The sequence below is a fragment of the Platalea leucorodia genome (assembly GCF_965183815.1).
Source record: "Platalea leucorodia genome assembly, chromosome: 11".
NCBI lineage: Eukaryota > Metazoa > Chordata > Aves > Pelecaniformes > Threskiornithidae > Platalea > Platalea leucorodia.
Window position 1 is genome coordinate 17,690,357 of NC_138833.1, and position 26,482 is coordinate 17,716,838.

The window sequence follows — 26,482 nt, forward strand, 5'->3', positions numbered from 1 at the left end:
CTTTTTACAATTCTGAATAGCATAGTATCACCGGCAAGCTTTGGCAATTCACTTACAAGTATGTTGGATGGTGTTGGTCTGACTGCAACTCCCTGTGGCAACTCAGCAGTGTGACGACCCTCCCTTGTGAACTATTACAAACTGACAATGACCTGCTGAATTCTCTGACTCAGACATACACAAGAACACACAAGGATGTCATCCTCAGCTCTGTGCAAGAAGTGCTAGCTTTGAGGAAATAAATAAAATAGTCTTACCTTTCCAAGAGGCACAGTGACATCAAGGCCAAAGAATAAAGGCAAGAGAGAAGAACAAGAATAGAAATAGAAACTGCAGAAGAAAAAGAAGATTGCGTAAAAACTAAAGGTCATGGCGTTGTAAGCATCAGGATTATTTTTGCACTCTGTAGGACAATTTGAATAACTACGCATTCAGAAAACACTGTCTTTCCCTAGTTACTTCTGTAAGTACCACACTACCTCCCAGGCTCCGAAAACGGATCCCGTTAATTTTGGTGATGAATTACAATTGGCACCACATTGAAAGCCTGAGGTGTAACTGTTACTATGAACCACCATGGGTTGACTGAAGTCACAAAGCTGGATATCAAAAATAGCATAGGTAATATTTGTAAGTGCGCTAAAAAACAGTGCCTGCAATCCATGCTAGAAATAGCCTGGGAATATATATATATATATATGTACATATACACATATACAGACACACACATAATATCAAACCCTAACCATTACATGTTTAATAATCAATTTTTGGATGTCTCATTTTAATCATGAATGCGTTGCCTTCTGAGATGTGAATTTTTGTGAGTTGAAAGCTCACTTGAAAATTGACACTAAAAAGTCTCCTATTCAAGGTCTCCATTTGGCCATGGCATAAGTTTTGCTTTGGTTTTTTTATTTTCATCACAGATTATCACCTGTTAGTTTTCCAGGTTATATATATATCTTAGAAAGAAAGACACTGAGTTCTTCTATCACAAAAATATTGGCAGAAAAGCAGAAAGAATTATGTGTATCAAGTTTTGCATTATGCCCACTTGTTTCACTTTAGGAACATACATATAAACTGAAAGGGCTCATTAGCACTACTGTCACTGTACCAATATAGCCATTATTTCATATTATAGTTCACACGTGGACATCGATATTTACTACCATAAGCACATTGGCAAGGCTACCACTGGAGATGCATCTTACACCTGTCTTGCATTTCTAGAAAAGACATTATTGGTAGCAGTACGCTGTGCCCATGCTATGATCTTTTTTCAACAATCCTATCTAACCTGTCTACAAGTAGCAAAACTCAATGTGACAGAGTTGGCCTTATTCACCAAAAAAAACGTGGCGCGTATTTTTACAGAGAGAGAGAAAGAGTGTGTGTGTGTGTATATATATATATATATATAGTATATATAAAGAATGTGCATATATAGTTCTTTGACAGGTCAGTCTAAGGGCAAGATTCCGGTACCATATTTATATTGCATAGTCAATTACAAGCTTCAATAAAGAGGACAGCATCTGAACCTGAGTTCCCTAGTCCTGCCGGATAAGGACAATCTTCAAATCTTTGTTCGGTTTCATTCAGCCCCTTCCTGCTTGCTAGCCTCACCTTGCCTTTAACAGAAGTATTGCCTGTCTACCAACACAGCATTGAACAGCCAAGTAAAGGCTTCATCATTTGCTGCATATCATTCACCATAATTCACAGTGTTTGGCATTTATTTCCTAAAATGAAATATTGTGGAGGAGACTCTAAGGTTAAAGTCTGTATATACTGAAACACAAAGTGAAAAGAAAGCATAGTAGAACACCACCAACAGGTCCAGCTGGTTCAGCTAAACAAAAAGATCATGTAGTTCAAGAGAAGTAGGTCATTACTTTCAAAAAAGTTGATCAGCATGCTTCAGAAGCATAACAGAACCAACCTTTTCCTCCAGGTCCTTAATTTGTCTCTTTTGGATGTCAGTTTTATCTTCTAAATCTCGGATCCTCTGGAAATCAGAAAAGAAAGCATCTAGACTAAATTCTCAGTAAATTTGCTCCACTGAACAAGTAACTTTATGTCCCAAGTGCCAAAAGCTTAGACATTAACAAATCCATTTCTTTGGCAGGGATAATCTCGTGTAGTACCATGACTCCATCCACTAACCCTGCCTAACCACAACTTTACCATGTGTACAACTGCTCAAAATATGCCACTGCATATATGTGACTGTATCCTCAAATGCTGGAAATTAGTATCAATAGTGGATCTGTTTCGTATTATCTATTTTATATTAATCCTGTGTTAAATAGATGGAAAGCATAAGATCATGGTTATAGTCTTTAGAATTATAGCATGACTCATTAAGATTTCTCACAGTTTAATGTGTTGAAAGAGGATTAAAGTGTTATGACTAGATCTGAAATGATAAATGTACACAATGCTATGAAAACATTGATTCTGTGGTGAGCGGGATATATGTAACTTATAGACAAGGCCTATTTTTTTAGCAGAGCTGGGTACTTCTAGAGAAATTATGTAGCATGAGTTAAACTTTTGGCCCGTTGGGAAGAGATCCCACAGAATAGTTAACAGAACTCCTAAGTATGAAAAATGAGGCCTTGAATCTCAGTATCTTTTCTCTGTTTAGTCAGGGCATAAGACAGCTGGCCAGCAAACAGCAGAGGTCCAAAGAGGCAAACCAGGAGACACCTGGAGAGCAGATGGCACCCCGTGACGTCTTCCTAATTGTCTGCAGATGAGAAGACTAGCTTATGGCAGCTTTCAAACACTACCTCTTCCTTTCCTTGCCTCTCAGCCTTTCCCAGCCCCATCTGTAACTGAGGCTGGCTAAGCGTTGTTCAAAGAGGCCACAACGGCTGTGGCAGTGCTAATCAGGGCAGCGGTCATGGCTGAAATCAAGAAGCTCCTCATGCTGCAAAGCTCTGGTAAGAAGAAGTAAGGGTGGACCCAGTCTCAAGTCTCCAACTCAGGATCAGGCAGGACTGTGAAAACTAAGTCCTCCTGTGAACCAGAAACGCTAACCACTGGGCAGACGCTTTCTTTCTTATTCTCATAAACATTTGAGTAAGTTGTGTTTCACTGAGCAGCTGTCACATTAATCAGCATGCTGTGACTGTTTGCCATTTTGCTCTGGGACCTCACAGCTTGCAGAGCAGCAAACATTGGTCTTTGAACGTGAAATGCAGTACTATATCTCAGCAGTGAAACGTATCAACTGCCTACTTCAGGGGGGACAGAGCAGAAGTGTCTGGAAAACAGGATAGCCCTCCTGTATAACATGAGCCAGAAGCATTCGCACAGTTCCTCTTACGCCCAGTCCAATAACTAAGGATGACCATTTTTATTACAAAGCTAGATTCATGCAGACAGAATTCTGGATGAAAACTTTGGTTTGGAATTTTAAGACTCAAAATATGCCAAAACAATCCTCCACAAGCGAATATCACATGTGTTTATGTACACAGTAAAGACACAACGTATGAAGCAACTGAAAAAACTGGATGCCAGGCTCCCTGGAGCTTGGGGCTTGCCTAAATTGGACCTCAGCTTATGTTCTTATACAGCAAAGCTGAGAAGATACGCATGTGCATGGTTCCTTTTTCTTACCTGATGAGCCTGCTGGAGCAGCTCCATCCTCTCCTGAAGAATCTGGCAATCATATTCTCTGCTTTTCCTCAGCATCTGACGTCTTAGCTTTTCTACTGCTGTCCTCAGCTCTTCCTGCTGTTTTTCAGTGAGTAGTTCCCCAAACTTTATCACCGTTTCTTGCTGCAAAGCATTGTACAAGGTGGCTTCAAGCTCCTGGATCCTCTGGTTGATGCAATACCAAAAGCCAATTAGAGATGAAACATGGTTTAAAACACAGTGGGAACTGGGGGGTTGGTGGCAGATTCAGGCGCCTGCATGAGAGGTGGTCCCTGTGCTCAAGTGTGCAAAAATGTGAAAACCAGAACTCATAAAATAGTTCAGTATTTTGACAAAAGGATATGAACTTTTATTTTTAAAATATTTTCATATTAATTTTCACTGAAATCCCTCACTTTGACTTTTTTAAAAGCAGTTACAGTGATGATTAGGAGTTGGATAGAACTTTCATACCTATTTTATAAGTGTAAAGATGAATATTTCACCAATTCTAATATTTTGACCCATTGTGCTAAAAAACAAAAGAGGAAAGATTAAAGGTCACTGCCAGAGTACTTTGCTCTTAATCCTGCTAATCAATGAGCATTCTCATTAACTTGACAACCAAACATGATGAACTTGCACAGCCCATTATCAGACCTATGTATCAGAATTCGATACAGCAGTGTTTATAGCAGGAACGCTTGCTTTTTGTGTCGTATTGTCTTCTTGCTATGACACGTGCAAAACAGCCAAGATTCCAGATCTGAGTTCCAGTTGGTTGCACTGACTCCAGTTGGACAAGCCAACGTTAATGAGCAATCTCTGCCTTTAACTGACAAAAGATTTTCAGACTTCAGGAGATCTGCCTTTTTGTGACATGAAAAAGCTAGGTGTCGTGTTGAAGCTGTGCAGATTGCATGGTAGTGCATTAGAAGAATGGGAAAAAAAACAAATAAATAAAAAAAAGATGCTAAGAAAAAGCAAAAACCTCTCTTCCTGATCCAACAGGAGTCTGCGTCCTGCCACAGTGCTGGCCAATATGTGCTGTAGAATGTCCTTTGTACATACCATGTATGCTTGGTCAAGAGCTTGCTTCCTGTAGTCTAATTCTTCCTCCAAATAACCTTTTATTTTGCAAAATTGCTCCTACAATGAAGGATCGTTTGGACAGAAAAATGAATTAGTTACTCAAAATACTTTGGGAAGTTTTAATAAATCAACTACAGATATCTGACTCAGGCAGGACTAGGAGGCTGGTCTTCAACTGACACTCTGCAGAATTATTAATATCTGACTCAGCTAGAAAAGGAGGAAGGGAAAATAGCTGCGGATTGCTTTTGTATGGTAACACATCTGAGCTACATGGAACTAAATACATCATCTCTTTGTTCACTTCAGTGATATCACTTGGCATTTCAGCAGTGTAATTTAGGGGTTTCTGTGTGATTTTTCTCTGGCATCACGGGCAACTCCTTTTGTACCTTCTCTTACTTTGGAAGAAGTGTGAAAGTGCAATAAACTAAACAGGAACTAAACAGGCATATTCACGTTCACATTATTTGGGGGAAGCTGCTGTGCTTTAACTTCTCAGCCTACCTTAAGCTGAATTGACTCAAGTACAGACATACCATAGGAACAGAATGTAAACCACTACGGCTATCCAACCCTTGTAGTTATGCTTGTTCATCTTATAGGTTACTTCCATTAACCAGAATAAGAATAGAGTAAGGTACTAACTTTACTGGTGCTATAGCAACTGCAGTTCAGCTGTGAATGTTTTGCCTTTAGGATGGTATGGTCTTAAAATGTAATGAAAGAAAACAGCGTGTAATTCATTAGTTTCCGACATACCGGTATTGAATAAAATGTCATACAACAGCTGATGTTTAGATTGTGAATCTTATGAGATGAAGAGTGTGGTCATTTACATCTCTGAAAATCACGGAGCACCTCTGAGCCCTCTGTACTTATTAATAAACAGTCATCCTCATGGAAAGAGAGAGAAAGTTTTCAAACCTTCACTATTTCTGTTTCTATGTTATTCTGCTGTTGCATGTGAACCAGCCTAGTAACAATTCTATTGATTCACCAATAATCAGAGAAAGCCTGCATACTTAATTTGCCAATTTAGTTATCTTTTAGCACACCAAGTAAATGCGACACACTCAGTGTCTTGCCCCTAAAATGTGTATTAAGGAAAGTTTGCTTACCATATCACTTTCCAGTTCCATCATCTTCTGATGTAAAGCAGCTTCAGCTCCCTCAATCTGCTGGATCCACTGGAGGGAAGACAATGACAGCTGTAACCTGCTGTGTTTTCTAGGCACAGGGGCAGTGGCAAGTGGGACATCTACAGCATCTCATTAGTCTATTTTTAGTAACCTGTTGCTAGTTCTGGGCCCCTCATGAGGCTGTTCTCCTGTGACAGGGGCAGCCACAATGTCTGTAGGTAGCGCTTGATAGAGAAGAAGCAAGAGGATCACCATTACCAGATGACTGGAAGATGGAAAAGCACACTTGCTTGGATGGATAAGGAACCCATTTCATCCTATAGATAAAGGCCCATGACGGGGCTCTAGCATCTCAAAAATAGCTTAGCTGGGTAGATGGAGGCAGAGGAGGAATTGTTGAGTAGAATCCTTGGAAGCTGTCATGTTGACAAAATTGTGTGCTGTATTTGAGTCACAGAAAGCAATTTTAAACAACCCTCACTTTCTTTTTAATTTCCAAAACAAGGAACTTGGACACATACTTTTAGTGCAAATTGTGCATACAGATCTGTCCTGGTTTCAGCTGGGATAGAGTTAATTTTCTTCCTAGGAGCTGGTAGAGTGCTGTGCTTTGGATTTAGGATGAGAATACTGTTGATAACACACTGATGTTTTGGTTGCTGCTGTGCAGTGCTTACACCAGTCAAGGACTTTTCAGCTTCCCCTGCTCTGCCCGGTGCACAAGAAGCTGGGAGGGGGCACAGCCAGGACGGCTGGCCCAGACTGGCCAAAGGGCTATGCCACACCGTATGGCGTCATGCCCAGTATATAAACTGGGGGAAGAAGGAAGGGGGGGATGTTCCGAGTGATGGCGTTTGTCTTCCCAAGTAACCATTACACATGATGGAGCCCTGCTTTCCTGGGGAGGGCTGAACACCTCCCTGCCGAGGGGAAGGAGCAAATTAATTCCTTGTTTTGATTTGCTTGCGTGCACGGCTTTTGCTTTACCTATTAAACTGTCTTTATCTCAACGATGAGTTTTCTCACTTTTACTCTTCTGATTCTCTCCCCCATCCCACCGGGGAGGGGCGAGTGAGCGAGCGGCTGGGTGGGGCTTAGTTGCTGGCTGGGGTTAAACCACAACAAGATCCCTTCAGAAACTTTGGAAATCTCTGGACTAGAAATCTCACGCTATAACTAATTATGGCTTAAATGTCTGATGGTTTCTCATTCAGTTTACTATTGCAAGTTTCATGTGACATTCCTTTTCTATTTGGAGTTGTTTTGACTTCACAGCTTGGGCCAGCTGAGTTTGATATTTTTGCTGCTTTAGCAAGGTGTTTGGGACTGTGCTGGCACAGTTTACTTTATCTGGGGAATCACTTCCTACACTAGAAAGTTTGACAATATTGACGACAACAACAGAGCAGAAAATTTCCAGTGTTAGATGAGGCCTTAGATAACACATGAGAAAAGCAAGCACACAATTTACCTTTTCTGCCAAGGACAATACAGTGGAAGCCTGAATTATGGCCACTTGTTCTTCATTTCTTAAATTCTGTGAAGAGAAGGAGAGGGAAGAAGAAAATTGGCAGCAGTTTCCTGCATGAATAAAGATAATCCAGGTGACAGACTAGGTCTACCGTTTTCAGGGGATCCCTGTAGTACTGGGTATCCTATTCCTATCGAAACATTCAGAGTCTGTTAACGTATTAAAAAGAACACTGTTTTTGCCTTTCTGCATGATATGGACTAACTATATGTTTTCATTCCATTGCATCTTATGAGAAATATAAACTAAAATTAGACCCGTTTGTCTGTCTTCATGCTAGTTTTACAAAGCTGAACTTCCATTAAAGCTTTTGTAAAAATGCTGATTTACACCAGCATGTGAATAGACAATCACGATCCTTCATTTTTATAGAGTCATAGAATGGTTTGGGTTGGAAGGGACATGAAAGATCATCTGGTTCATCAATTTAGTTCTGTTTCATCAATCTGGATCATCAATTTAGAGACAAGGATGTCATGCGGGACAGTGTCAAATGCTTTGCACAAGTCCAGGTAGGTGATGTCAGTTGCTCTTCCCTTACCCACCAACACTGTAACCCCGTGTAGAAGGCCACCCAGTTCATCAGGCCTGATTTGCCCTTGATGAAGCCACGTTGGCTGTCACCAATCACCTCCTTATTTTGCATGTGCCTCAGCATAGTTTCCAGGAGGCTCGGCTCCCTGATCCTGCTGGGCACAGAGGTGAGACTGGTCTGTAGTTCCCCAGGTCTTCCTTTTTTCCCTTTTAAAAATGGGGGTTATGTTTCCCCTTTTCCAGTCAGTGGGAACTTCACCAAACTGCCACGACTTCTCAAATATGACGGATAGTAGCTTAGCAACTTCATCCGCCAGTTCCCTCAGGTCCTGCAGATGCATCTCATCAGGTCCCATGGATTTGTATTTTTTTTTATTTATTTTTTGTATTTATTTCTTATACGCTTTCTTAAAACATATCTAATGTTGGCCAGAGGTACAGGATGATCTCTTTTACATGGATGACTAAAGTGGGCAGCAATGCCCACTTAGAAAGCCACAGGGGATTTGATAATTCTTGCCTATTTATGAAACTGTTTGCAGAGGAATCCTAGTCCTGATGTCGTTGGCTCAGGCTGCCAAACTAATTCACGTGCTTTCCTGAATGACTGGAGTGCAGTCAGGCCCAGTTCCAAATATCAGTGGCCTTTGGACATTCTTCCCAGTCTGCTAAACCAGATGTTAAAGCTGCTACTTCATTACTAGTTCTCTGACTATTGAAATCTCACAAATTGTTAACTTATGGAAATAAACACACCTTAAATGAATTGTTCTAATATTACATAATTTAACAAGTATCTTAGAAAATAGTCATGATAATTATAGATTTCACTTACTCTACTGTACAAAACACAGCTTGTAAAGGGAAAATATCTCCCACTTTAACTTACCCCATTATCACCTAGGATGTCTAACTGCTTTATGAGGTCTGGGATGCTGACATCCTGCAAAAAGAGAATATGGTAAAGGCATGGCATGCGCATTTTATCACAGCTGCAATATTCATCCCTCCTACGAACCGTGTTGAAATCAACTATTTTGTTTTATCCCATGGAAATGCATTACACTGATTTCAGTTGCCTTTGAGCCAGGTGTTATCATTATGGTGCAAGTTAAGAGTCCAATTCAATTGTGTCAGTCATCACACACTCTTACATTAGACTGAGTTTAAATGCTTAATATTTAGTGGAGTTATTAGCAGAGATGAATGTAATGGGTTATATGGGCAGCATCCACCACTCCTGTAGTTAGAGTGCTGCCTTATAAAAGTGACCTACCTTAACCCCTTCTTTCATGCAGTAGATCTGTAGAGCACTCACACCATCTGAGAACGGGTGAATCTGGAGATTAAATGGTGGGGACCGCCTCTCTCTTTCCTGAAAATAAATTGAAAAGATGCCAGAGAACATATTAGAATGAAGGAGATGCACAGAGAACTCATTAAATGCCATAGCTACGGTTTATGTCATGCTTCCAAAGCCAAGCTCTTCATTTTACAAGTCAAAGAAAGAAACATTTAGACCTAGTCTGAAAAACAGTGGGATAGGATCCTAAATCCAAGCTAATTATTTTAGAGGAGATTATTTATTTGATGAATTATGTCAATTTGCAAATTGTCTGTGGAAAGGCTGTCATCTGGCTAAGACTCAAGTGATTTGCTTAATGAAGTGTTGAACAACTATACAGTGTTGTAAATACTGCCTTTAGAAACAGGTATTTGACTTAGGACTACTAGGATACTCAGATTACACATTTGCTCATCCTGGTATGTTGTATGTCCTAATACCTGTGGAAAGCAATAAGTTCAAAAAAGTTGATCAACTGAGCTGTTTATACACCTTCATTGCATAAAATCTACAAATATTTGTCCAGTTTTAAAGGACCAAAGACTAAAATTAAAATTTGAAGATGTTATTTCTCATCCCTTTCAGGTAGGTATTCAGGCAAGCACAGAAGTGAAGATCAAATTTCACTTTTAAATCCATTTTGGTTTATAAATATGTAATTCACTTGATCAGTCCAGTTCGATGTCATATGGAAACAGCTGTTAGGTAAAACTGTGGGAAAGTTCTATAAATAAGGGACAAATCTGTCACAGCACTGATTCACGAGAGCCAGGAAAGGCTCTGTGTTACCTACAAGCTCTGAATGGCAAATATATAAGGCCTTAGACAGCAACTGAAAAGAACAACTGAGAAATAAACCAGCTTATACTGGAGAAAAGACCAGGTGGAAGTTTTTGTTCCTTGGTGCTCATAACAAGAATCTGTAACTAGGGGCAGTCTGGGAAGAGGGAGATCGAGGTCCAACCCAGCCCTCTGGCTGCCTGCAGAGGCTTCTGGAGCTCCTCCCTCAATCTCCAGTGTCTCCTGAGGGACCTTCCTTACCTAAGGCAGGTCCTGAGGAGAGCTGCTCAACAGGGAATGTGTCCAGTGCCTGCAAAAGTGACAGCGCCTGCAAGTGGGCAGACAGGCCATCGCTATTCATTGTGCTAGGGCCTGCAGCCTCCAGACACAAATTAGGACAACTCCAGGCCGAGCACTATACGCACACAGGCAGGCACTGTTGGCTTTTCACACATGCCAGCATTGGCAAGAATAATGATAAAGGCTGTAGGAGCAAGACCACGTTCACCTGTATAAAATGTCTCTTATCCCCACCACAGTGGCAAGAAACTGAGGCACAGAGAGATGAAATCTAAATGTGCCTCAGGAATCAATAGCACAGAAGCCATTGCAAACCCTTGTCCAGGGAGCCTGTGTTCCTTGGGCACCCTGGCTCTGTACCCCAGCCGTCCTCAGGTGCTCACAGCAGGGCGGCAGCACCGCCAGCCCCGAGCACAGCCCAGCCCACACCCGCGGCCCCGGGGATCCGCAGGCGTCCCCGAGCAGAGCCGGAGGGCCCTGCGGGCTGTCACAGGCCTGGCTTCAGCTCCCTCTGCCGCAGGAGCCAATGTGCACGTTTCTCCTCTGCAATGAAGAGTGCTCTAATCGCCCAGTACCGACTGGTTTGGGTAGGACAGCCCCCCTCTCCTCTCACAGCCAAGTCCCCACAGAGAAAAGAATTCAAGATTTGCTGGGCCAGAGGGCACAAGGTACAACCCTTTTACCCCATAGATATGGTACTGGAAGACAACAGCCCCGGGCCTGATACTTTCTCTTACAACTGCTTATGCAATTTCATTGATCATTGCTGAATTAAACTTCGAACAGTTCCAGTCCTTCAAGCACAGGGCTAGAGAGGTGCGCTTCTCCTCACAGCAGCACTCTCAATGAAACTTGGACTCTTGTCTCATCACCCTTGCTGAAAGAGGGGAAAAGAACAAAGCCAGTATAATTTATAGATCAGCAGTAAGATTTTCATAGGGGGAAACAGGGCTTGGAAGACCCTGAAGAGGGAACTGTACCTGCATCTCTGACTTCTTAGAGGAATACTCTACTCTTCAGCTATTAGAGGTAAAAGTACACTCAACATTTCTTTCTCCTCCAAGACTTGCTCAGGTTAATGAAAAAAAAAAAACCAAAAACCAAAACACAAACAGAAAAAACCCTGGATGCCTACTTTTAGGAGAGAACTTAGCTGTGAACCAGGATGCAGCCCTGAGCAAAGCACATGAGGGTGGGGTTTAAGCCTTGCTTATTTGGTTAATTTAAATGTAACTAATTTCTGTTGATTTCAGTAGACGCCAGGCCAGCAATAAGAACAAAGCATGTTGACAACAGACTGCTCCAAAGGACTAGAAAACGCATATCCGCAGGTGTGGTAACTAAGAGCCACGCTGACATTAATCAGCTGAGCTTATCTCTGCATACTGGGCACCTAGCTCGGAGAGAGGTGAACCAGGCAAGTATGGAGCTTACTATTTCCAGGATACTAGAGCTGATGTACTTCAGCTCACAATTAAAAATGCTGGACCCGATTTGTTACTCTGTTATATCGCTACAATGCTTGTGGAAACACTTGATTAAAGTTGGTGTTGTCCAGTGCAAGTGCACTAGTTTAATTTGCTACCAGCTCTACAGTAACGAGCTCATCCATCACCTCCAGCTCAAGGTTTCGGAACTCCAGCAGCTCATTCTGGTCTCGGGCATCCTGCAGCTCCTGTTGCAGACGGTTGTTTTCTGCTTCCAGTTTCTCTATCTAATAGAAAGATGTAAATTCAGCATCTGTGTGACTGTTACAAGAAACATTGAATATTTGGTGAGTAATAGTTGAGGTAGCATACGCAGTGCAAAATCCAAACTCTAGAGATGATTCACTATTTGCTGGTTTATCTCAGTGAGTCTTTATTTCACAGGTGAACTTCCGCTCATCAGCTTCCTAAACATCATAAAATGCTTAGGCTGGAGGTTTTCCTAAAAGAATCCAATCCTAGTGAAGATCAGTGGGGAAGTTAACTCTACAGAGGTGTCAGGTTAGCTATTAGTCTGCATTACCTATTAAACACGCTGCTCTCATGGTAAAGCACTGGAATAGATTGTCTGGGGAGGGATGCAGAGACATCATTGTTGGAGGACTCTGGGAACAAGTTGGATAAACGTCTGTCAGGAGTGACACAGAAACAGCTGCACCTGCCTCGGAGAAGAGCTTGGGCTAGATCAGAGATTCCCAGTGTGTAGTACATGAAGCACAGATGGCATGCGGGGAGAGCTATCTTTATGGAGGCAGTTACCTGAGCAGCCGTCCCACCCTGTGCAAGCGCTTGTGTGAACTGCACGGCAAGCATCTCCACACGAGTGGAGGCTGTCATCTGGCTGGAGACTTGCAGAAGAGAGCAGGCTGAGGAGCAAGTGCTGGAGTTGTCCACAACAAGCAAGCTGTAGACAATTGGCCAATGGGTGGTATTTAATTCTGTCTGCTAATTGACAGAACTCCAGCCAGTGCCAGGACATGTATTTTGCAGTCAGGTTGTCTGAGTAGGGCCCAGACAAGGACAGCGAGGGAGCGTCGTAAGGCTGAGGTCAAATGAGCCCCCATGGGTCAGTTTGTCTGGATGGGGAAGGATGGCACAGGGCTGGAGACTAATTAGGTGTGTTTATGGAAGGGGAGAAACACAGGCTAAGAAACCTCATCTGGGGAGGTGAAAGATGGCAGGAGACCTGGTGCTGGGAGTTATGGCCTCTTGCTGATGGTAGTCATATGTATGGCCACTGCTGTTACTCTTGGTGATATGCAAGCAATGCTGAGGTCCTTCATCTCCTTATATTCCATGATTAAAAATATATACGTACATACAAATATATATACACACACAAACAGGTGATATTCCTAAATGTACCAAGGGACTGAGCAGTACAAGTTCCACTGGACCTAGGGCTGACTTTAGGCCCTTAAAAATATACAGAACTCACAGGCACTAGGAGTATGAAAGGGTCCTGGTGTTAGAGGGTGACTGCATTTCTAGTAGTGTTTCACACCCAGAAGCTAAGCTCAAAACATCCTGCCAGTGCAGCAGCAGACTCTTCAGTGCAATGCTACTGGAACACAAAGGTCAGCGCCTCGGAGCCAGAACAAGCAGAGCTTCCAGCTCTCAGGCTGGAGCTTGCCAGCAAAGCTGGTGCATCTGCCAGCAACAACAGTGCCTAAGCAGAGCTGGAGAGGGCTTGTCTTTCCGTATGTTACCCTGTCCATATTAATCTATGCTGTTCTATCCTTATACCACACCTATAAGCACCAGACTGCATGTCCAAAAAGTATATTGCAGGATCCAGACTACCCTTCAGAGTGAACACGCAAAACTTGGGAACATACCTTGTCTAAAAGCTCTTGGTTCCTCTTAATGAAAAGCTGTTTGTCTTCCACCCAGTGTGAGTCCTGTTGGATGAAGCAGTACTATTACAGAATAATCAAACTCCCTGAGGTTGGGCACGTTTATTGAAAACTGGAGACACAATATTCAGGCTTTAAAATCCTACAGGAATGAACTGTCATTTACAGAATAACAACATACTAGTCTACCAAGCTGTAGCAAGGCTTCTGAACTCACTAGACCTGCCTGTTTACTGAACAGCAACACTACATCTCATGGAAGTCTAGACTGAAATTGCGCTAGGTGTTTTGTAAGCGGAGCAGGTAAGATCCCAAAGAGGAAAAGGAAATACACAAGAAGTGCTTACCTGCCCTTTCTGTGCCAAAGTTTTCTCCAGATCTTCTATTTTGGCTTTATACCTCTGGACTTCAGCTTGGAGCTGCTCCTGAGCCTGTTGAAGTCAGGCACAGCATTAAACAGTAACAAAACCAGCAATGTGACTGGTATTAAAAGGAAACCAAACACAGCAGAGCCTGGGTTTATGCTACTGCTTCCACTGAGTGAGTAACCGTTACAAAGATTCTGGCTCAGCAATGGTTTTTGCCACCCTTCGGATTGGCACACAGATGACCCAAGGGAACAGAGCAGTAGCTCAGCCCCCTGTCCCCACCCAAGCCTGTTATTACCATGTATTGCATTAGAGTAGCGAAACACAAGCTCAGATACTTGGGGTGACAGGCTTTGCTCAAAGACCCTAGTAAGGGGCAGTCCCTGAATTGAAGAAAAGTGCTTAGTAGATGAGAGTGGCAGAAGGTAGTGGAAAGAAGCAATTGTAACTGCCTGGGGCATCTTCAAGAGCTAACTCAACAAAGTGCTAAACAACCTGGTGCAATCTCACAGCTGACACTGCTTTGAGCAGGAGTTTGGGCTGAAGACTGCCTGAGGTCCCTTCCAGCCTGAATGATTCTATTTTATTAGATGGACAACACTTTTAGCCTTGGACAGTTTACTGTAGTCTGAATCACATTCAAATTTGAATGTAATCTGCATTTCTCTGTTAGAAACATTCAGGTGAATATTCCTAAAGTTAGTGCAACATATGCCTTTGTGAAAACCCACAGGCCTCCGTTTACCTTTAAAACCCAACCCCTTCACACCTGGGCAAAAGATGAGAAAACCCTTGTGATTCTGTGCCAAACTGCAGAACCGCCTGCTTTGGCATGCCTGCCTAACTGCAGGGTTTTCAGGTCCAGGTGGAGGACAGCCCCTTGTAAACTGAGGGACTGTGCCCATTCTTAATTGTCACTCTCTTTAATGTACTCAGCAAATGAGCGAAACGGACATCTCTCAGTTGTATGGATGTTGTATGTAATTCCATTCCCTTGTGTGTCACTTTGAGGGGTTTGTATGTCCTGATAGCAACGAAATGCTTTTATCCTCAAACAACTACTGACCTTGGCTTCTCTTTCAGCATCTATGATGCCTCCTGTCTGCTCCTGCAGTAGTGCATACGCTCTCTGCAGGGCCTGGTACTCCTTTGTCAGCTGTCGAAACCGCAGCTCTGATTCTTCCGCTGCTAAACCCTGACGGATGAGAAAGGACATGTCTAAGCGCCAGACAGTAGAGCACTGCCAAAGCAAAGAATGCAAGTGTGATTTGTTAAGCACAATAGCTGGTTTACAGGTGTTGATTCAAATAGGTTTTTTGGTGAGCCTGCTGTGATACGAAGTAATAAGAATGTGGAATTTATACAGCATTTATATGTCTTTAAGCTAAAAGAAGTGTGATGGGTATATTTTCTTCAAGGGGGAACAAAAAAATAATCTCAATGCAATGAAGTCATAGGTGTAGACTCTATGGACCAGATCTTGAAAGAACCTCTCAGCATTTCAGTATATCAGTAACCAAAATTGAGGCCAAACTTAACGAAGAATATGCATTGTAAAAAGCTAAGTGTTTTTGAGAGCCTGGCCACTTGTTTTGGAAGTCAAAGTCTCTTGAAAACCTGTCCTTGCCTATGGAAAGAGTCAGATCTTACCTCATCCAGATCATCATCTGGGGTTGCTGGTGTTCTGTCTGTTCTATACGAGGCCACAGAAGATGTTTCAGAGTCCATGGAATCATCATCGTATCCAAAAACTGTATCCACCACATGTCTCTAAAGAAGGGAAAACATGATTTCTGAATCTCCTTGGAAACAGGTAGCATGGGTTTCTGATGGGAGGGGGAAAGATTAGTTCAAAATCACATTGCTAGTTACGTAAAAAAGACAAGACATGAAAAGAGAGCAACGGGCTACCCTTGCCATTAGCATCTCCAAACAAACCCAAAGGGAACCATATTGAAGATTAGGTCTTGTGCTAGTGGAGAATGAGTTTGCTGATTAATTTTTCTGAGCTGAGGATGTGGCTTAGTCTAAAATTTGGAAAACATAACGGGAGCAGCAACATGCTAAAGAAAAAGTCTCTGGCCTTGCAGGAAGGCAGGAGAGTTGTTTGTTAACCCCAAAGCTGTTCAGAAGACATCTCTCAACACGCAGGCTGGTGTGCAAAGATAACATCATAAAGAGCTGGAAATGTGTGCAGAATAGGGAACCCTCCTTCTTCTCTCACAGACACTGCTGGTATTTTTGGTATCTCAGTGCTTCTCTCACTGATACTGCTGTTGGAGTGAGTGAGTGAGTGAAAGCTATGGTAATACAAAAGTAGCGTGAAGGAACTTTCATCTCACACATCTTTCCAGTACTATACTAACTCTCCACGTGTTGTAAGAGATTGCTCACACTACACAGTTTCCTTGTATGTCTGAGACCTCGCTATCTCCAACCTCAGCAACTGAATTAAATCAAATGAAAACTGTGAGTCATGTCCTATGAAGGTATAAGGTGCTTGACCCCGCAGGCTTTCAGGGTACAGATTTGAGCATTTAAATACTTGGCTTATGAATAATTCTGCAGACAAACTGACGAGCATTTAAGATGCACTTCTGCTTTGCAACAGTTTTCACTTTTGCTGACAGGTTACAACCTTCTAAACCTAGAATTTGAGTCACACAAAAACACGTACCAAAGATGCCAATAACCTTTTGTATATATTATCTTTTTTTGTTCATTATTTTTCCAAGCGAAGACAATAGCCGTATTCTCCCATGTTAAAATCTCTGGCTTAGAAGTACAGTTGACTGATGAAAATACTTTTTAGTCCTTGTCTCCCAGTTATGTCTGCTGTGTATTGCTTCAAAACCCATATAGAAACAATGTGGTGACACATCTAGGATTTACTGGTCTGAAATTCTCTCTGTGTGTAGGCGAGCGTTGCATTACTTTCACAGAACATGGCTGAAGTACCAAGGGATGTCCTTGGAGGACAAAGAGCAACCAAGCTCTGTTTTCTACACAGTATTTCCACTTTCTGGAGGTGGGATGTGGCTGTTACAAAGTCATTCTTCACATCTAGCTGATAAATGAGCTATTTGAACCACTACTGACTACTCAGCTCTAAAATTGTTCGAAATGATACCAGCTTTGGACTCAGCCCAATTCAGGGTAATACAAGAGGTAGCCAAAGGCCTGTGGAACTGAGCAGGAGAAAATGACACTCAATTTCTCAGCAGAAACTTCCACTTGAAGAATAAAGATGCACAAGGATTCTCTTTTAGCCCATATGTGCTGTGAAAAACAGATAGCAGAAGATAGATGGGAAGGTCTCTGGAAATGTAAATACATCTCAGCATAATAGACCTTGAGACCAATATTTATAGAAACCAGATGGAAGGAAGATTATTACTGTTTCAGAGAGAGGGGAAAAAAGCCCCATTTTGCTGAAAATAAAATAGCTACACAAACTTAACTGAATTTCAAAGTGGGCTTAAAAAGCTTTCCCAAAGTAACTAAGGTGTTTATAAACCTAATTACTAAAGCAGATTGTTATAATCCACAAAGCTCTCTTTAATCAGATTGCCAAAGTGTGTTTTCCTACAGAGCCTACTAGTATTTTTATAAGCTGAAAACAATTTTTCCTCTTACCTTAATTGGCTTTGAGCTCCTTTTATGCTTTCTGCGACGAATGAGTTTCTCCCTGTCCTGGAAAATAAGATTAAAAAGTTACTCTCTCTTCTCTTGGTTGCAGCTGTAGGCGGCCAAATCTACAGAGGAAATAAATCATTGGACTTCCACTGACTCTGTTCATATGTTCAAACAGGAATCCGATTCCAGGCGGAAGGGAGGATTCATATCCAAATCTGTACATGTACCACCTGAAAACCACTTGAAGAAGGGAAGATGGGATATCTGAAAAAAACCCTTGTTGTGCAGTTGCCTGGACAGGCTGTCAAACGACAGGCGCTGATGGATTTCCCGTTAAAATCACTGGGAGGCCTGTTGCAAAGGACTGGTTTGGGCTTTGTATGAGAGGCTGTCTGCCTTCCCTGCAGAGGAGATGCTGCCTCTGTCTCGAAGTCATTAAATGATGGTATATCGATCTCACCCCTCTTAGCAATGATGCCTTAGAAGAGGCAACAGCCTGTTTTGGAGGCTCTTTCTCCTTCCCCTCTACATCATAGTGCAAAGTCAGCTGAAAAAGGGATTGTCAGTATTAAATGACAGAAGAACTAGTGAACTGCTGTCTAGCAGCACACGTTTTTCCAGCACATGATATCGCACTGTGTGCCTGCCTCTTGTTAAGGAAACTTTTTAATGGTAGCTTCATTATAACGGTAAAACAGCTTGGCACAGCCCTGCCTTGTGAACACGTAGGTATCTTCCCAGGCTCCACAGTTCTTAGTCTGTGTTCATTTCTAGAGCTCAACTCACACACAAGAGTTATACTTTTGAGTTGCAGGGGCTGATGCCCCACTAGAAATTCAGTTAAACTGCACCCACACACACCTACATCTAAAAATTTGCAGGTGTTAAAGATATTAACCCTCAGACCTCTAGTTATAAGAAATACTATCAGTGGTGAACTGTACATAGGAATCATTCCTAATTTCCTGGTGCTCTGGACATACCCTTGTTAACTCATCAATTATGTTCTGTTGTTCTATGACCTGCAGCTTTAAGAATTCAGTTTCTTGTTCCTCATTAGCCTGATCCAGGTCATTGAGAGATCTTAATTTCTTTAGAGGAGGATGTGATGTCATTTTTTCTCTCTGTGGTAAGAAGAAGAAACAGATAAAATAAGATCCAGCAATTAAAAGACAAAAAGACCACCTTTCAGTTAAAAATTAGACATAATCTTTCATTTAAGCTGTATAGCCCTTTAAACATGCTTCAGCTACACCATTTTTATAACTGTATTAATACCTGTCAGCACTTCTTAAAAATAAAGTAGCACTGCAAGGCTGAGTTCTTCAACCAGAACAACAAAACTTTACCTATTTACTTATTGTGTGGCAATGTAGCCTCTACAGCAGCCCTTAAAGGTCATAGACCATAGCTCTTCCTTTGCCATACATCAAGATGCCCCAATATGTGGCAAATACAGTTGAACCCCCTACCTGTCCAGTGGGGATGCAATTCATGTCTACTCCCATGACCCCATGCCCTTACCGATACCCATCATATGGCCGTATACAGCGAGGAAATGGACGTTCTTTAGTCATGTGAAAGACATGCATCCAGTCAGAAGAGGAGGAAAGGCAAAAAATGTGGTACCAGATCTATTTTAACTAGAAGTCCACGTCTTGCCTGCTCCTGGGCATGTGTGAGAGAAGAAATGGCTACAGCCTGCGAGACTTACTCTAGCCACCCACAGCTTGTCCACACCCTCCAAAATTCCATAATTTGGGCATCTATACTGTAAAGAGCAGATGTCAGGGAGCTAAGTTAGAACAGGTGTGCTGCGTGCGCATATGTGCACCAGTGGTGCTGCCCACTGATGTCTAATGCATGCAGATTCCCAAGTCCCTTCTCTTTGCTGTGGGAAAGCCCAAGGGGCTGTGATCTGTACTACCAGAGCTGTGGAGGAAGAATTCTGACCCATGACACCTGCAATAAGTTTCTGTCTTCTGGGCATGGGTGAATTGCAGAGTCTTAAAGTGGATTAACCTTGTAACACTAAAGTCTTTTTCTGTAAAACAAGCCAGTGTATCTCATTGTCTCATCCTAATTGGCAGGAAAGCTGCATCTATTGCAGAACAGTCAGCCTGCTCAAGATGAGGACAGTGCCTATTGCAAGCCAGACACAAGACACACAAACACACTTAGCAGGGGAAGTCTTGTCAGCCTGCCAGCTCACATCTGGCAACCCAGAACTTCCACCTCCTTTTTCTGTTAATGCCAAAGCCACACTGGTGCATGTGTAGGGACTGGTTTCTGACTGATGCTCAGGGCAATTCCATTTGAAGGATCTACAGACATAAATGCTTTGACCCCACTTCATATAGCCCTGATATGTGACATTTATAACCCTAGCCACCACACCACCATTCTCCGTTTCCCATATCCATCTACCATGCATATGTTTTATGGAAAGATTGTATGTGCTTAGCGGCAGACCAGAACTTTACTTTGCCATCATCAGCTCTAACAAGAAAACACGTACATTCAAAGATGAACATCATGCTGGCTGAAAACGTCGCTCTTAACAGCTTCCTTTTTGAGTTCCAGATACAAAATAGCACAGTGGGATATGACTCAACAATACAACTAATTTTTTCTTTTTTTTAAACGAAATGAAACTCAAAATTCTAATTTTTGGGATAGTATTAAAGACTGATTATGCATTCACTTAAATATATTGCATATGTATGCATAATACACAATGTTATAGTATGTAAGTCTATTATATACAGACATAAGCATGGCTGTATCTTATCAATAGGATTACGCACTATATACAACACATCTTCTCTATGTATATAGATCCATACAGTATGCAGATGTGGCCACCATAACAGACATAAATCATAGTAATAGTAATCCTCATTTTGCTCTTCAGTACCAACCATTTCTATATTTTCTTTAGTGACTGCTTTGAATTTATCTTCCATGCGCTGCAAAGACTGCATAAGTTCGTCATTTCTCTTCGTGAGGCACTTGTTCTTTTCCAGAAGAGGTTTACATTGTTTCTCAGCTTCTCGGACACGCTTCAACTGGATTGATAATAGCAATTAATAATTGTAAACAATCCAAATAAAAGATATTTTTTTCTCTCTCCTTTGCTAGAAGTATTTTTGTTACTTTCCTGTTGGACTACTATCCCAGTAAAATGCCAAAGTGATCTAATGGAACTGATGCTTACAGCTTCCATAACTTACTTTATCTATAAATCTCAAAGCATAATTCTGCATACCTATTTCTGAAAGATGGCTTTATCTATGGAAAAACTCAGACATAGAGATGAAGCAACCCAACACGCAGTCAGGCAACTGCAAAGCTGCTACAAAAGTCTGAAATGACCTGTGCTTTATCTGCAAGAAACCCACTGATTTTCTCATTGAGAGAGAGATTTGCATAGGTACCTACGTAGTTTGGATCACAGCAATAACAACATAGTTGTAAGTCTGTTTTTTAATGCCACACAGTGAAATACTTGTGCATGTGCACAATGACCTTTGGTTTAATCAACAAATCACATAACATTTAAACAACAAATCCCATAAGATAGGAAGGTATCTCAGGGCATACTTGGAAGTTCCAGTGTTGGTACAACTAGAGTTGTAATCAAGATCTCTTCCTCTGAAAAATTAGTTCCATCTAGTAATACTGAGTGTTTTATAGATATAATTTCTTTTTCTAAGGGAAGACAAGGAAGGTGGTGTGTGACTGTGGAAAGACATCATCTTTGTGCCCAGATGATCTACGTAACAAAGGCACTGTCCCAGTTCCGTATTACTGTTCGTCACTGGGAGGTTCCTGCCCCTTGCAGTTCTGCTGGGAAAAGGGCTGCAAGAGTTTTCTGTAGCTATTAAGGACAATTAACCACATTTGCTTACATCATCACATCATCTTACTAGGCTGTTTAAACTAAGCCAGAGATTTTGCCTGAAGCAGGTTAGCAAGTACCTGAAGATCCTTTCTGCTAACAGGAAAGGGGGGAGCAGCTAGGAAGTGGTTACATCTTTGATCAGCACAGTTGTGGGCAAAGCAACTGTTTGTCCTACCCAAAGAATGAAGTTGGTTGTTGCTGATCCGAACGTATCTTAAAGTGTATAGTATTTCCAGCAGTACTCCTGGTCACATTTAACAAAATGTGTTCATTGTAGTCATATTGTGCAAGGTACAGCTTAGAAGCCTTTTAAAATGATTTTTTTTTTCCCTTGTGAAAAAATGGGCTGAATATTTAATGATACGCAACAGTTAATCAAGCTGACTCATCAGACTCCAAGCTATTCAGTATCACAGAAATTTGGGGGTTGAGAGCTTTTCATAACTGAAGAGACACACACGAACATATTTCTAATTTGCAATCTTGATAAGACATTATTTTGCAAATACTACATTAAGAACACTGAGGAGATGCAAGCCAGCTAAACTGATATGAAAGGAGTGCATTAGGACTCCTAGCTCAGGAATAAAATTAAAAAAAAATAATAAAAAAAAAAAAAGGTTGAATTTCACCACCCTCATCCTTAATCACAGAAGTAGAAATATGGAGAGGTTAAAAAGCCAGGGTGCTGACTTCAACACACAGGTATCACGACCTAGGAGTAAATCAGATAAAGGGATCGATTCACTGTTGTCCATTCTCCCTAGATCCGATACTTAACTGTTCTCAACCTGGTCAAATACTGGACTACAGACATTATTTCCTTTACAAGATAAGTCTCACCGTACACTGTTGTATGCTCAAAAAGTCAAGGAGGGAACATAAGCATTCATATAAAAACATACAAGCCTCTCTGCCTCAACTTTCATTGTGATTTTGTACTCTTATAACTTCAATGAAATTACTGTTTAATTCTAGGATAAAAAAAATCATCTTCAGTCTCCTGAGTGACTAGCCTGATGGATGGAAAAGGCATATTCAGCACTGGCTATCATCCTTGGATCCTCCTCTCTTTGCCCTTCCCTATGGCTCCTGACCTCCTCTGCCTGCGAGTGCAAAGCTCACACACCAGTTCGTTTCGTTCATCAACGAGCAACGTGTTTCTGTCTTCCAGCTTCCGGATTGTGGCATTCAGTTCTGCTATCCTCTTCTGGTTTCTGCGCAAGTCCTGTTTGTTGGCAATAACATAATACAGTTACTGATTCTTTTCAAAATACATGCTTGGGAAAAGAATCCTCAAAAGGCACACACCAGTCAACTTAAGCTGTCATCATCAACAAATTATATTTATGGATTTTTACAGTATTGAACATTTTTAGAAGAAAGTATCTGGCTTGAGGGATACTTTCAGATTGAAAATTTTCAGTTGTTTAAAAAAAATAAAGACAAAACAACAAAACAGATGTTTATATTTTTTTATGATGGGGAAGAGAAAGCAAAAAGCTAAAAGGTTCTAATTTTTATTGCCTTTTCCTATACATTCCATCTATTTGCTGAGCCACTGTTGGGTGAAAAAGTAAGGACATTCCTTTCGTCAGTATCAATTGCTTACTTACACTTTCTTACTCCTCATTTGCGTGTGTGTAAATATGTGTATATATACACATTTGTTGTGTAAACATCATATATTTAGTCACACAACCGGTGAGTTGCATGCTTTGTGAATGACAGCAAGGGCTGTATATGTGCAGAACAAGACAGAGAAAGAGGAAGATCTCCTAAGAGTCTCCCGGATTCCCCCCCAGCCTTCTCCTTGCCCATCTTCCCAATTGTATCTGTTTTTAAGACTGCAGGCTATCTAGGTAGTTATGTTCATGGAGTGATGCTTTCAAAGGGGTACTAATTATTTAAGATGTTTTATATTTGTAAATGGAGTAACTGAGGAAACAGCCCTACAAAGCTTTGTCCCACTAGCATTCTCTGAAGAATCTACGCTCATAATTTCTCTGTAGTGAGTAAGAGTGGGAATGTTTTCCCAGGGACTGAGAAAATATTTAAGCAAGAGAAACACAGCCATTTGCAGGGGCCAGTAAAACCTGCGTACAGGGCTGCTGCAGTGCTCCGAACCATCTCCGGCCCTTCCTGGGATCTCTCTCTTGGGACTGCTCATGTTACACTCTGCCTCCTTCACCAAGAAGAGCTGTTCATCCAGAGCTTCCTTCTGCAGCTGCAGCTTCTGCACATAGCCTGTCTGTGTCTCCAGTTCTTTCTCCAAGGAAAATATGATCCTGTCTTTAGCCTTGATCTCGTCCATCTGAATGAGAGAAACACCAGAACAACAAGATTATTGTGTAAAGGCAACAGCATTTCAGCCTTCTCCAATCTAGTAGTATATGATTTACTTACTAGCGGCGTTCACCACTTAAATCTGCTATATCATACTGCACCAGGCTTGTCAAACAATGCACTTTCAGGTTTCAGCCATAACTGTACATTGGCACAGTAGCAGATTCACCAGCCTTATACAGCGTGAAGCCCAGGAACTGAGCATGGTGTGATGTGCTAACGGATAAGTGGATGAAGAGTTCAGGCTTTCACATTGCATTTTGGTCAGTTATTTACACTAGTGAAGAATAAGTATAAACTCTGACAAAACCACAGAAGTTCAGACTAGCTCCTGCTCGTGTAGCTCACGGAGCTGCATTAGCCAAGACAGTAGAGGTTACAGTCCGATTCTCACAAAGAGAAGATCTGTGCAGACCCAGTATTTCTTAAAGCTGATTGCCATGTTATTAATCTTCTGCTGAGTGCAAACTCCAGGCTATTCATTTTTATTGTTACTTCATTTCTGCCTAACATCCCAGGACTATCCAAGACAAAAAGAAGTGCCTTCTATTTCACCTCACAGCAACTTTAAGAATGATGGCTGAGAGGAAAATTTTATATTAAAACTTAGAGTAAGATCAGCCCATACAAGCCTTGCAAACATGAAAACTGGTATGGAGCTGCTAATGTCATCGAGCTCAAAAAAATCTGGTGAACCAGAATTTGCAAATAACTCTGGCAAAATAAAAGTACTGTTATCTGGGAACAATATGAATCATTCCCTGAAAACAAAAATTATGTCTATGCTAAGTTTTGCTGGAAGCTGCCAAAGATACTTTCTGGTCTTGCAGCTTTCTAGGCTTGCTGAAATCCTCCCCAAAGTATTTTTCAAATGGATAAGGCTAGATTCTGATCTCCATTAACTAGATGTCACTCTGATGTAACTTCCTCCACTCTGATAGCAATACCATGGATTTGGAAACCACTTGTGTAAGTCAGATAAAAATAATTCTGGACTTGTTCAAGGTTCTTCTGCGAGTAACTAGCCTTCACAAAAAGCCTTTCAGCAGTTGCTAAAGATAACATCATACATTTGTGGAACCTGACTTGATCTCAGTGTTACTAAATGTCTCATTTTTATCCTGAATTTCACTATAGTTCATTTTTATATTAAAACCCTGAAAACAGATCCTCAATTTCAGATGAGAAAAAAAGTAGTTTGTCCTCATGGCTACACAGAACTGCAAATGGGGATCAAAGTAAGAAGAAGGGTCAAAATTCAGGAGGCAGATATGAAGAATCCACCACTACTAGTCTGTACTACATTATTGAGCATTTTGGCAACACAAGAATACACCTCCAGTGCATGGACTTCGAATTGGGGGCGGGGAGGGGGGGGGGTTGGGGATTACTCTTGACAGTTTAAATGACTATTTCTTTTACTTAACTGTCAGATCTTCAATTCCAGTTTTCATGCCAAACTTTCCACCATTGCAAGCAGGTCCAGCTCCCCGGATGACAGGGAAACGTGGCAACTTGCACCATTGCTGATGTGGGCCTTGTTTTGTTCATTTTTCATGGCAATTACTGAAGGCTATGCCAAGACTAAACCACAACCTATCTCCCCTCCTGCCATGGTTTAATGTGTTTAGGACACCATCACAAGGGCTAGAGAAACTAACAAACTGCAAACACTCTTTTTCTAACACTTTGCATTGCACATGTATTAGCATCTCAGCACGTCATATCCTTAGGGACTAGGCCAATCACTCTCTTACTTTAAGGTGTTAGCTGCCATCACAGTGGTTGCTAGAGCCAACTCACCATGATCTATTCACTGCTGAGAAACGACAATGAGAAGTTTTTAATACTTTTGCAAACTGAGGCACATTGCAGAGTTCTGTTATCCACAAAAAGCTGAGAGGCACAAGAGGCAAACTCACTACAGCATAAGAGAACAAATTAAGTGTTTTGGTTACTGACCAGGCGGCGAATATCCCTTTCACTCTCCCATTTGATCTTGGAAATGGCTTCCTGGTGGGACTGATGCTCACTCCGAAGATCCCCTGCCTTGATCTTATCAGCTTGGATCATATTGTTAAGGGCCTCGTCTACCTGCTTTTTGGCAGACTTCAGTTCAGTAATTTCCTGCAGAAGCTTAAGGCGCTCGGAGTCGAACTGTTTTCTGGCCTCTTCACGAGCCTCAATAGTCAGCGCTGTCCTTACTTTATCACTGCTCCCATCCCGCAGCGCACACAGCGCTGACTTGAGGCGCTGGATTTCGCTGTCTCGGACTTTCACCATCCGCGTCATCTCCTGCTCATGCTGTTTGATGAGGTTCTCCCTCACGGCCTGCAGCTCCTTCATTTTCTCCTCATGGAGTTTGGCTTTTAGCTCCGTGATCTGCACGGTCTGCTTGCGCTGCTCCACCTCGCGGATACGCTTAGTTTCTTGAGTCTTCTCTCTTTCAAGTTTAGCAACCTACATTGAGATAAATGAAAGTCACCTGCTACCAACATAACGTTATC

General features: G+C 41.7%; 1 protein-coding gene across 2 annotated transcripts in view; it reads right to left on the minus strand.

Annotated features, from left to right (window-relative positions):
- Positions 1 to 279: 279 nt before the first annotated feature.
- Positions 280 to 26,482, minus strand: part of JAKMIP2 (janus kinase and microtubule interacting protein 2) — a gene marked incomplete at both ends in the record, with an annotated part of 31,010 nt that continues 4,807 nt past the window's right edge. Inside the window, 19 exons of one of the 2 annotated variants that reach the window (XM_082323967.1) lie at positions 280 to 330; positions 1,949 to 2,014; positions 3,637 to 3,840; positions 4,726 to 4,803; positions 5,868 to 5,936; positions 7,360 to 7,425; positions 8,843 to 8,896; positions 9,230 to 9,328; positions 11,994 to 12,092; positions 13,704 to 13,766; positions 14,069 to 14,152; positions 15,156 to 15,284; positions 15,740 to 15,859; positions 17,726 to 17,782; positions 18,709 to 18,849; positions 20,647 to 20,793; positions 22,759 to 22,857; positions 23,734 to 23,943; positions 25,938 to 26,435. In XM_082323967.1, coding sequence (XP_082180093.1) covers positions 280 to 330; positions 1,949 to 2,014; positions 3,637 to 3,840; positions 4,726 to 4,803; positions 5,868 to 5,936; positions 7,360 to 7,425; positions 8,843 to 8,896; positions 9,230 to 9,328; positions 11,994 to 12,092; positions 13,704 to 13,766; positions 14,069 to 14,152; positions 15,156 to 15,284; positions 15,740 to 15,859; positions 17,726 to 17,782; positions 18,709 to 18,849; positions 20,647 to 20,793; positions 22,759 to 22,857; positions 23,734 to 23,943; positions 25,938 to 26,435 — 2,334 coding nt within the window. The remainder of the gene's footprint in view (positions 331 to 1,948; positions 2,015 to 3,636; positions 3,841 to 4,725; positions 4,804 to 5,867; positions 5,937 to 7,359; positions 7,426 to 8,842; positions 8,897 to 9,229; positions 9,329 to 11,993; positions 12,093 to 13,703; positions 13,767 to 14,068; positions 14,153 to 15,155; positions 15,285 to 15,739; positions 15,860 to 17,725; positions 17,783 to 18,708; positions 18,850 to 20,646; positions 20,794 to 22,758; positions 22,858 to 23,733; positions 23,944 to 25,937; positions 26,436 to 26,482) is intronic. The other variant, XM_082323968.1, reaches the window with a different exon arrangement.